The sequence below is a fragment of the Elaeis guineensis genome, chromosome 11, assembly GCF_000442705.2.
Source record: "Elaeis guineensis isolate ETL-2024a chromosome 11, EG11, whole genome shotgun sequence".
NCBI lineage: Eukaryota > Viridiplantae > Streptophyta > Magnoliopsida > Arecales > Arecaceae > Elaeis > Elaeis guineensis.
Window position 1 is genome coordinate 114,696,032 of NC_026003.2, and position 12,265 is coordinate 114,708,296.

A 12,265-nucleotide genomic window follows, 5' to 3' on the forward strand; every position below is an offset into this window, starting at 1 on the left:
CTCCTGAACTGTCAATTTCTTAGCATTACATTTCGAAGATAATGAGAAAAGAATGATCAATTGCTCTGTCCGTACGTAAAGAATGGTGTGTGTTCCTCCAGGCTAAGGTGTTACATTAGATCATAACCTGGCGTTCTTCATGAAAACATAGGATCAAAATAGTCCTTTGCTTTTGGAGGTTTATTACATATGCATCAAGCAAACAAAAATGGAAAATACTAACAGAGAAAATGAGCTAATAAATATTGGAGGACATAAAATATCAATCAAAACCATCAACCTTGATAGAGACTTCTAGAAACATGTACAGACAGATGTCCAATTGATATTTAAGGATTTAAGCTATACATCGGATCGAAAAATTTGATCATGCTATTAATTCCATAGAATGCCTCCGAAAGTGTTATTTGGATGCTAGCTTAGTAATTATTATTTTTATAAACAAATTTCATTAGAGGCTAATTTCTTAGGAACCCTCCATATTGGTTACACATGCTTTCCCCATATCCTCCGATATCTAAGATTTTTGGCTAGCCATCTGTTAGAGAATGGAAGGTGGTGCTAATGTTAAGTCTAGTCCCCAAAGATCTATGCAAACTTTTCCAAAATTAACATATAAATTTAATATCCAAGTATGTTTCCATAGTTATAGGAATGACATGCAACCTCACAATCTTTTTGATGTAGAGGTTAGCTACTTTTTCAAGGGAATAACCAACTATGTATTCCAAGGAATGAGCTACCTTTGTCAGTTGGCCCACAATTACTAAATTGCCTTATTGCCATTAGAGGTTTTGGGCAAACCTTTCACACAGTCAATGCTGGGAGATGGGGAGAGGATGCAATTATCCTCTTGATCTTTCATGCTCAGTTTTCATTTGCTGGCACACTAAATATTGTACAATAAGCCAAGCAATTTCTCTCTTCATTTTATTCCACCAAAAGGTTTCTCTTCAAATCTTGTACCACTTGGTGCTTCCGTGGTGAATATGAAGAGTATTGTAAGCCTATTTTAGAATCTTCTTTTTCAAGTCTTAAATATCATGCTAGACTTTAACTCTTTGAATTTGAAAAGAGAAAATCAACAATAATGAGCTTGATAATCCAATAAGTAACAACCTACTTCAACTAGTTAAATTAAGCAAATATTAAAGAAATTTAAATCAACAAACCCATATGGTGAAATAATACATTTTGATTAAAATAGAGTTTACAATCTAAATTTCATATGTAAAATTATTCAAATATCTCATATATACCAAATCTCAAATTCATCCCAACTTTACAGCCTATAAGACTATTAACGCATGCACAGCCTACAGCATGACTATAAAAATTAGATTGTAAAGTGGTAATACGTGCCTACATATAATCTCTATTAATGAGATCCAAATCATAGTCAGATTGAAATTCAAAAATATGCATATATCCAATTCAAAATATTCATAATTTACTAATATTCTAACAAATTTTTGAGGATAAGCACTTTCAAAATAGAATTCTTCCAAAGATTCAATATTTCTAAAGTATGTACAATTCATAGGAATGTTCCCATCATTTGTTACTTGCACTCCAAAAGAATTTTCAACAAATAGAATTTTTACTTGCTTGATCTAATTTACATAAAGACAAGAAGGATTTAGTGAACAACATATAGAAAGAATGCGACTAATTTAAAATATATAATTTAATATATATGCACTAATATAAATTTAAATAGTTTTCACAATATTTAATAAAAGAAAGTTTTGAAGAAATTCTTGTGGAGTAGTTAATCTATTTATTATTGGTGTAAGTAACATTCTACAATTTAAAATATTTTTATTAATTCAAAAGATATCTGATTCCAAAGAAAGTGTAAAGTACTATTATAAATACACTTGCATGGAAAAAATCTTTTATTTAAAACCTAATGGTTTAAAATCATATATATATCAAAATTATTGTCATACCCATATTCCAAGATAAATTTCTGAAACTTTTAGAACTCTAATTCACTTTTACTAATTTATTAAAAACCTTTAGGAGATCTTAAAAGCTATAAAAGATCAATCGTAATCCCTCATTTACAATCTAACTAAAGCCATAGTACTTCTACACCAATACAATGCTGCATAAAATTTATTACAAAATAAATGATAATTTTCTTATTTCATTGATCCTCAAAGGCTACACTAAACACTACAAGGTTGGTTCAGTTAAAATTTTTGAGATTTATGAATTTTAGAGCTAACCCGACCCATAGCCTAGATGGACTAAGAGATACTGGAGTATGGATCCATTGGTATTGATTATGACCTATCGTGGTGTTTATAAATAGATATATGGATTTGGACTCCTAGTTTAATGAAAATGCCAATACTTAAACTTGGAGAGTATGGACTTTTAGTCTCACATCGATTATTTGCTAAAAAAATTTTGGATATTTATATAAGATTAAGGAACCCAAATAATATTTTTCGACTAATTTTTTTAGATTAAATCCTACCTTGTGACAATCTTAAACTAATCCACACCTTCCCACCCCAACAAGAGAGAGAGAGAGAGAGAGAGCACTTAGCAATCATTGAGAGAAGTTTCTAGTACATTGTTAGGTGTATTTAAGATGCCTAAAAAAAGTGTACTCATTCACCTGCACATCATAATTTAGGAGATGATACTATTAATTAAATTTACTAACTAGAAATTTAAAACATACAAGCATTTGCTTGGAACATTGACATGTCTAATGTTTCTCAAATACAAACCAAGCTCAAGGAATGTCATAGTGGTGATGCATGCCATTGTATGCCATGCAAACAAATTGTAAAATTGCTATGTGCTGAATACTCGTACGTGCAATAACATGACAATTATAAATGTTATAGCGCGCAGAATGTTCATGGTCTAGGTTTTAGCATGCAGTGTCATACAACCATGGCACAATAATGATGAGAAAACAAAGATAATCATGGTGCAAGCAGATATGCGGGAATAATTACACATGGACATGAAGTTCTTTGCAATGTGCAAAAATTTAGCAATTAATGTTAAGTTTAGCAATGATCAAGTTACATTGCTAACAAAAGATAGAAACTTCCACACCCAGATAATTCTTAAAAGTTGTACATAATCTATATTCAAGTTAAAGCAATACAATTTGCATTTCGTGATTAGCCACCTTATCATTACCAGAAAGAGAAAGTGTCCGACCATAATGAAATTCTAGTCAAGTAGTACCACAGCAGAGAAGATGGATGCACGACATGAAGTTTAGCATCCTGAAATACCAGTTTAGATGGAGGAAAAGTCTAAACATAAGCGTCTAACATACTGCATGAACAATTTAGCAAAGAAGACAATCAGCTGCACTTTGAGATAACGTAAACTTGAATTAACTAGGAGCTTTAAATGCATGAAACAACAATTTAAAAATAGTAGTCAATCAGGGTACCGATGAGTTTCGAACATGTGGTTTGTGAGAAATTTTTTCTACTCCTCTCATCAAATAAATCAGTCTTTAATTTGAACAGCTTGTTTATTTAACTGGAGCCATCAAGGCTTCTTCCAATTACGTACCTGGCCAGCCTTATGATTCCTCAATCACCAATAATTCCTATCAAGAGCTACTTTTGACATTATTCCAAACATTTAAATCCTTAATCTTATTTTTCTTCCATGTAACCTTAAGAGAGACTTAGATTTCCCGGCTTCGATACTTCAACTAAGATCCCAACCTCCTGAATCTCTGTGCATGGCCAAGCCATTTCAAATAATGTTTTATCATACAATTTTATCCTTAATTTCTGTAAGAATCTAGCTTCAATTTTCATAAAATGGAGATATATGGATCTGTATGTTTCTGTATACAAGATAGAAAACAACCTTATACGTACTAAGAGCAAGCATAAATCTCATAGAGAATATTTGCTTTAAGGATACGTCGTCATTATATCCCTATAAAAGAACCTTGGACGCTGTTATATATATCAGGTTCATCAAGGTCCCATGGATAAAAAGGAGTCTCAACACAGTTTGGTTTGGACCAAGCAGTTGACAACAACCTATATGCATGGATATGTGCACAAAATGGGATCTCTCAAACCCTTCAGGCGTCCATTTTAAACGAAATAACCCTTCCCATTTCGAGTCAACAAATGATTCTCTAAACCAGATTCTAATCTGCCAAGGAGATATCCATCTTCTTGCAACAATGCAAGTCACTGGTAAAAGTTAAAAGATCACAAACCTCTATAACCGAAGACGACATGTCCACAAGTCCAAGATATGCAGGCCACGTTTTTCTACAGTTTGTTGGCTTTATCTTACGATAACTGAGCTGTGCGTGGAGGAGGTAAAACAGGGAACTCTAGCTCATTCCTATGGTTGTACTTACGTCACAGTGAAGGTAATTCTGGGAACGCCAAACCAAACAATTCAATCAGAAACTATACATTATTTTACACGGTTAAAATCACGAAAGCTTCTTTTGCTCATTCCATTACCCGATGTGGGCACCTTCTTAATCATGCCGGCCATCCATGTTTTGTCCTTTCCTCCTAAATTTAACAAAATATAAAACACTGCTAACGTCTGCACGCAGCAATGGACGTATCAAGCAAATATAATACTCATAGGATTATAGACTGGTGCAAAGTACTTGCCTACGCCCAGCCTTTTGAAGTTTTTTTTTTTTTTGGCCAAACCAGCGGCCTAAATCCTACGCGCGCGGTAGCACATTTAATGAGGCGTAGCAAAAGCTAAACGTGGCTCCTACCATGCAACAATGAACAAAATGGGTGTGTTAAAATTCACGTAAAGCAAGGAACGGAAAGCAAGCTTTTTTAAGATTCAAACCACGCGAGCTCGAGCCGGCCCAGATGCCGAACCAAAAGCCTAAACCGTACCATGAGAGCCGTACGATGTGGTACACGACCACCGGTTCGTACCTTAGGGTCGCAGGGCTACATGGCGAGCACCATCACATGGCCCCGATTGGAGCCACCCGATGTCACTGCAAGCGACCTCTCACCGCGGCCCCTCTCTTCCTCCCTTCTCCTAGACCGACCGTTCCCTCGGGTTGACCCGGCAATGACTCGGTCAACTTACTTTCTCTCTCTCATGCTTCGGTTAGTGAGACGGCTTGAGTTGACCTTAGAAGCAGTAACTCCTCTTTTTAGCTTATTATATATCCTTAGATTGCCCCATCCGTCACCCCCCCCCCCCCCCCCCCCCCCCCCACCTCCCCTCTCTTTTTTTAGGTTTTTTTTTTTTTTTTTTTTTTTTTGTGTTTTGTTTTTTTTGGGGTGGGGGCGTGTTGGCGGGGGGGTAAGGCTAAGATATTTCTAGATTCCCCATCTCAATCTTACAATGTGCAGGCCAGGTCCGACGTCCAAATATTACCTCGATGTGGATGCCTGGAATTTGTGGCCTCTTTTTCCCCTGGTCTTCTGAACTCTGTACTGATGTTGCATGGCAGAGAAGACAGCGAAAGAAGAGGGGTGGAAATGGAAGGGTGCTTTGGTATAGATCATGATGCAGAGGCATAGATATAGATGGATGGATAGAGAGATGGAGAGATGAGAGATGGAGGGGGTGCTCAGGTGGGAACACCCAACAACAACTTGGACAGACCGCATTAACTTCTTACCATCTCGTTTCTTTTTCTTTTTCTCGGTTTTTGGTCACCGTCTCCTCCTGCCTTAGTTCGTCTACACCGACAAGGTCACAAGGATCATCATAGCTCTGTGTCCTCACGTAACGCTGAGGGAGAGAGAGAGTGGGGGAGGGGGTGTTAAGAGTAGAAGTACAAAGATGGCGGAAAGCCAACAATAGTAGGTGGAGAAGGTGGCACCGTGGAAATGGAGGGGAGGGGGGAGTAATGGTATGGTAGTAAGAGACGACAAAATTTTGCCAAGTTCTCGTATCACGAGTTAATCGTACGTGATGCCCGGCCGTGATAGCCGCTGCACACGCAGATCCAAGGGCCTATATCTCCTGTATCCCCCCCTAAAAAAGGAGCATATATCTCTCTTTTTTTGACAAGGGCATATCTCTCTCTCCACTCTTCCTGCTAGCTCTACTTTGGCATTAACTACTTCCGGGGCCAGTTGAGGTGTTGACACGAGTGAAGCATCATAGCCCAATAATAGCAGCATGAACAATGGCGATATAATGGCTCCAAGAAGGAGAATGATGATGTGGCAGTAAGTAACCCCCTAGTTGATGGTATGGTTGTTGGTTGAAGCAGACCCATCAAAGCCGGATAAAATGGAAATACGTACAACCCATACGTATTTGTACTTGTCGCTTCATGGTTGGATTGGTCCACCAGCTCAGTAGTGGATCTGGTCTAACCAATAATTAGTACAGATGATGTGGGTGGAGATTGGGGGTATGAGCTGGTCCTTCGGGTTCACATCTCACTTGGCAAGGAGTACCAATAGCCAAGGACTGGTCACTCCAAGGCAGGCCAAAATAATACGAGAGCTAACTAAAGCTAAAGTTAGGAAGCATGAGTGTGTGGTGTGGGTGCAGTGCAGGCTTTGGTGTAAATGGAGAAAGAGGGGGTCGGTCTGGGTGCGGTGAAAAAGTGGAAGCACAAGTCAGGAAAGGAGAGGGGAGAATGGTTGGCTCGCATGTGGGGTGGTCGACGCTCGGTTTTGGGCTCAGAAGTTAGAAGACTTTGGTCGGACAGAGGAGCCTAGAAATGTGTGAAGGATGGCGAGAAAATTAAAGAACCGGTGCCAAACTAGACATAGCTCAAAATGAGTTAGCAAGGATAATAAAAGGAAAAGAAAGAAAACAAGAGAATTTTAACAAGGGACAAAGGTGGTAAAGATGAGAGGGAGAGAAGGGGAATTTAGAGAGAGAGAGAGAGAGAGAGGGATATCTGCCTCCTGCTGCTGCTGCTGCTCTTTTGTTACCGAGTGAGGGTGGGGTAGTGTGCGGTCAAATCATAAAAAGTAGAAGCTTTTCTTTTGTCTTTTCTTTTTATTTTCACTATGTGTTTGTTTGTATTTGAACTTTTGAGGCAAAGATATCACCCTGAGGAGGCGGAGACGGAGGCGGAGGCTGAGCGGGCTATGCCCCTCTCTACACTACAACTACAACTGCACTGCAGCTATTCTGGGCTATTGCCCGGGAGGCAGAAGAGAGGATCGGGGAAACGAGAAACGCATGGACCCTCCACATACTCTCTTTCTTGCTGCCCTCTTTTTTTTTTTTTTTTTTTTTTTTTTTTTGAGGAGGTCTTTCTTGCAGTTTTCTCTGGTTCTTTCTGGCTCATTACTATACGAAAACAACGGGTGAGCGATGGAAAGCTAAGCGGCCAACGCAAACGTCCCTTTCTCGCTCCTCTCCCCCACCTCTGCCGCCCCTGCCCCCTCTCTCCCTCCCTCTCCCATTGGAAATGCCGACCACCACACACCAGTCTCAGTCTTCACCTCTCCTCTCTCTCTTGGGGACCCTTACCATGGGAGTTTGACGGAGGGACACACATAGGGGAGGGGTCATTTTCACCGTTCATTCCGGTATACCCACGACACACGGAGATCGTCACACCTCAAAGATGTGTTTGAGGAAAAAGACGTTGATCTGATGGTCCTTATCCATCAAATCCTTGGACACTCCAAACAGGATACACCACCACCCTGCTGATCATTGTCGTGCTTTGGTCTCCCGGAACCTTTAATTTTAGGCAAACCCACGTTGTCTAACATGCTAACATGTGTCGTTTCTACGTAAAGTCCGCATAGAAGGTCCCCCACATATATCTTTATTATTATCTCACCTGAGAGGCTGAGCCCCCCAGGCGTATGTTAGCTTCCTGGCTCATCATAGCTCCTGTTAATAACTTATTATGAAGCATCGTCCATGAGACGAGATATACATTACATGATTACCATACATTCGCCCATGCATCAGTGCCAACAGTAACTTCAAGCAATTCCCCTTCACTCAAGTCATTCTGATTGCTTTATTTACCTTTTATTTTTATCTCTGTAACAGCGGTTAGCTGTCCTGTGTGTTATAAAAGAGGGTCATAGAGAGAGAGAGATAGAGAGTTGGGTTGGGGGTTGGCTTGGTCTATATCTCTCTCTTTCTCACCCTCTTGCTAAGCCATTCACCCATCCAACCAAGACTTCTTTCTTGCTCTCCCTTTCCTCCTTTCTTCTCTTTCTTTCCACCATCTTTCCGTTCATTCTCTTCCCTCTCTCTCTTTCTCTCTCTTTCCTTCTCCCCATCCTACCTATTATCAAATCAGAACAACAGATCCGAGGTTATTGAATCAGCGGTCAATCAAAGCATCAAATCGAGGCATCAAATCAAATCAAATCACATCATCACATCAAAGGGAGGAGGTGAAAAGAAAGAAATTCCATCCCGCAGAGATCTTCTTCGGTTGGTCAATCAAATCAGGAGCAGCGCAGCAGCAGAAGAGAGGAAGCAGCATGTCATCCTCCTCAGCCGCCTTTTCTCTTGACCAGCTCTCCCCACCACCCTCCGAGCAGCTCTGCTACGTCCATTGCAACTTTTGTGACACCGTCCTCGCGGTATATGCCATTATTCTCTTTCTTCCCCCCACCTCTTCTTGTCTCTCCTCCTCTTTCTCTTTCTCTACTCCCTAATGTACTCTTCATTTCCTCTTCTTCCTCTCTTTTGTTTGTCTTTCGGTCATCTTTCAAGCCTGATATGACTTGCCCAATTTGGTGTTGGTTGGTTGGTTTTTCTCTTGTATTCGCTTTCTCACTCTGTGGAGTGGCAGGTGAGTGTTCCTTGCAGCAGTTTGTTCAAAACAGTGACGGTGAGGTGCGGCCACTGCACCAACCTCCTCTCCGTCAACATGCGGGGACTGCTCCTCCCCGCCGCCAACCAGCTCGGCCTCGGACACCCCTTCCTGGCTCCCTCACCCCACAATCTCTTGGTACCCACTTCGAGCTCCTGGACCTCTTCTTCTTTACTTAAATTTCACTAGCTTCTTCTTTTGAAGTTTCTTCAAGCTTGGTGCATGTTATCGCTTCTTCTTCTACTTCTTCTTGATCTTCTTTTATTTGTTGGTTATTTCCGGTGCTTCTTGTTCTTTTATCTACGGTCTAATTGTTAGGATGAGATACCGTGCCCCCCGCCGAGCTTGCTGATGGATCAGCCCAGCCTCAACAACAATAACAGCAACGGCAACCACAACCACAATCACAACACGATGGCGCCTGCCCGGGGGACCGAAGAAGAGCTCCCCCAGAACCAAGTTGTCAACAGACGTGAGTAGATTCTTCTTGCCTTCTTCTTTCCTTTTTCCCTCTTCTCCCGCTCTGATTCCTTAATGGTCGTTTCTTTCTGTAGTTTTATGCTGTTGTTATCAAAAACCCCTCTTTTCCTTGAAATATAAAACTGATGGAAGTGAAGATAAAATAATATAAACAGTTGCACCAAATGTCTTTTCGGTGAAATTCTTCCTACTTCATTCTCAAGATCTATACCATCCTATCAAGAAAATGTGGAATATCATGCCCAAAAACAGTTCCATGTAAACATTGGTTGCTGTCTTCTGGTCTGCTCTACAGGAGCAATGCCATTCGATGCATTAAACTCCAAGCTCCCACCTTCTTTCTCCTGACATCCTGTGGCTATAGTAGGCCTTTCCTCATCTCTCCTCCTTTTCCTGTCCGGAAATCAAACCCCATGTTATCATGTCCAAAATACTATATGCAATTGCTTAATTTAACAAAGAACTCAAAGATTAGTTCAGGATCTACTGATTAATAACAAGCTTTCTTCTATTAGTCTTCTAGCTGGTCTTCTATTTCTTTGTAAAAGGCTAAACACAAGATTAACTACTGTTTTTGGTTGCTTTTGTTTTGTGGGTGCAGCTCCAGAGAAGAGGCAGAGAGTTCCATCGGCATACAACAGATTTATCAAGTAAGTAGAAGTCCAAACTTCGATTTCCTAACACCAAGGAGAGGAAGAAAGAAGAAGAAAAAGAGCTCTTCTTTATTTTTTCTATGTCTCTCTTAGTTATTGATGCTGAGAAGCTTTGTTTTTTTGTAATCTTAGGGACGAAATCCAACGCATCAAGGCTGGGAATCCGGACATCACCCACAGAGAGGCATTCAGCGCCGCTGCTAAGAACGTAAGAGTTTAAGACTGCTTTCCCTCTCTTTACTGCCCTACTTCGGGGCCCCTAACTGGGCCACCTCTCTCATTCTTTTTTAGGGTTTCCATTTATTAACATACTAACGTTCTTCTCCCTCATTCTTAGTGGGCCCACTTCCCCCACATCCATTTTGGCCTGATGCCCGATCAGGGTCTGAGGAAGAACAGCGTCCGCCAGCAGGTAAAGGAAATTAAGAAGAAACCCACTTCCTTATATACACAAAAACTAAAGTAGTTTTCTAAGCTTAGCCTCTGATGGCCTCCTCTGGGGCCTGTTTTCCTTCTTCACGGACTTCCCTTTTAGGGTTTTGATTGGTTAACTTTCTTCTTTTTATATGCATATATATATATAATATGTAGGAGGGAGAGGACGTTCTTCTCAAGGACGGGTTCTACGCAGCCGCGGCAGCCAACATGGGGATCACTCCGTTCTAGGCGGCAAGGACGCTGGCTGGCTGGTTCTAGGGTTTTCGTTGGCTTGTGCTGCTACTACTGTTAGGGGTTCCTCTTTCTTTCCCAGCTTTATTATGCTGAGAGGAAGTGTCAACAGCCTTTATTTCTAGGGTTTCTCTTTCTTCCTTTCTTTTTCTCTCCTTGGTTTCAATGTCGAGTAAAGAGAGGCGGTATTCTGTCGAGAACGCCTGTGGAAAAGGTCGGTATGCTGCCTTTTATTCCAGACGTGTTGTTATGGACAAATATATCTTTGAAACTACTTATGACTCTACCGTTCCCGTTTGCTTTCTCTTTTATCTCTGCTCTTCTTCTTCCTTCTCTCTTTGCTCAGAGACCCTTTTGTGAGATTTTTAAGCCTTTATTTGGTATCCAATTCGCTTTTATCGTATACATGACAAGGTTCCTTCTAAGGGCACTGCTATTAGTGGTAAGATTAGGTTTCTTTCCAGAACATTTTTAGAACTATTCTGGAGAACTGATATAGGTAATAGACATTGGAACTCTCACCTGCTAATTAGTCCAGTCGTCTCTCGATTGCACCTTCTATTTTCTCTGAATGTCAACAATGTTGATATGTGCACGGGGAAAGGAACTAAATGGAGAGAATGAGAAACACACTAGAAACGACGATGAAAGAAGAGAGCAAGTGTCAATATATGTAGATCGCGAGAGCAATTTGATGCCAAATTAATTCTGGAGCAAGTTTTCGCTGTCACAACTAGCAACAGTTTTTGGCTGTCTAAATGGTTTTGTGCGGTTCCTAACCTCCCTTTTGTTCAAAAAATGGGGAAAAAAAACTCTAGGGGAAAAATGATGAACTGGGGAAAAAATATTTCCACCTCCTTGCTGATCATGTCATTTCAGCACAAATTTCTGGGCATTGGCAACCCTGCTTCCAGGTCGGTTAGGGTTCAATTGCTATGGATGTGTCGAGAATTCTTATTGATTGAGTCCAGTGGTCCATAGTCCTTCTCCCTAGCTCATATATCGGTGTCGGGGCTTCAACAAGCACAAAGGAGGCTCCGCGTTGTATTCTTGTCTAGGATAATAATTAAATCTAATAAGAATTCCTACCTTCTTTGTCTAAAATACGCTTGTTTTGTGCACAAGCTTAGGACAGAGAGTGCAATAGTCTCAACTTTTATTTTCAAGAGATACTGTTGCTGCACCATATTTGCTTAAAGGAGTGATACACTGGCACTACCAGACAGACTTCGCCCAATAGGTTCAATTCTTGATATTTAAACTGAATTCCCGTGTGCATATACATGCCCATTCTGACACGAATTCAAAATTTTCACAGGCACACTCCCTGTCACCAAAATGATCCTATGATATTTATGAACTATTTTTACTGTGGCAGATACTCCGGTATGCCAATGTGACAATATTACAGTCCATGGATCTGCATTAGGCGCAATTCTCTCGGTTATTAAACTTATCATTTGAGGTTCTCAGTTATGATTATGTCCACTGCACTGGCATTTGTCTCGCAAATGGAACATTGGTGGTTGGTTGGCACTTTTCACGGCTCTTGCACTGTTGAGAGGTTACTGAATTCAAACTACGAAGGCTGCACTCTGCTGTTATTCTCAAAAATAAAGATAAAATGAAATGAACTAAGGTCCTTGTCCTTAAGTGGTTGCAGAAACTCGGACCTCATTTTGGTTGCACTTGTTAA

The 12,265-nt window shown here is 40.5% G+C and overlaps 1 protein-coding gene across 1 annotated transcript; it reads left to right on the forward strand.

The window, feature by feature from the left end:
• Positions 1-8,104: 8,104 nt before the first annotated feature.
• On the forward strand, positions 8,105-10,866 carry LOC105054036 (protein YABBY 4). Its single transcript, XM_010935413.4, has 7 exons — positions 8,105-8,534; positions 8,747-8,905; positions 9,086-9,239; positions 9,849-9,897; positions 10,033-10,108; positions 10,238-10,312; positions 10,492-10,866. Exons 1-7 carry the CDS (start codon positions 8,433-8,435, stop codon positions 10,564-10,566), a joined length of 690 nt encoding a protein of 229 aa, XP_010933715.1. The 5' UTR covers positions 8,105-8,432; the 3' UTR covers positions 10,567-10,866.
• Positions 10,867-12,265: the final 1,399 nt, after the last annotated feature.

What these genes read in the sequence shown, in the direction of transcription:
- LOC105054036 (XM_010935413.4), top strand. Translation starts at nt 8,433, where the DNA reads ATGTCATCCTCCTCAGCCGCCTTTTCTCTTGACCAGCTCTCCCCACCA. An exon ending in TTTGTGACACCGTCCTCGCG is followed by an intron (nt 8,535 to 8,746) that starts GTATATGCCATT and finishes GTGGAGTGGCAG; the next exon opens with GTGAGTGTTCCTTGCAGCAG. An exon ending in TCAGCGCCGCTGCTAAGAAC is followed by an intron (nt 10,109 to 10,237) that starts GTAAGAGTTTAA and finishes CCTCATTCTTAG; the next exon opens with TGGGCCCACTTCCCCCACAT.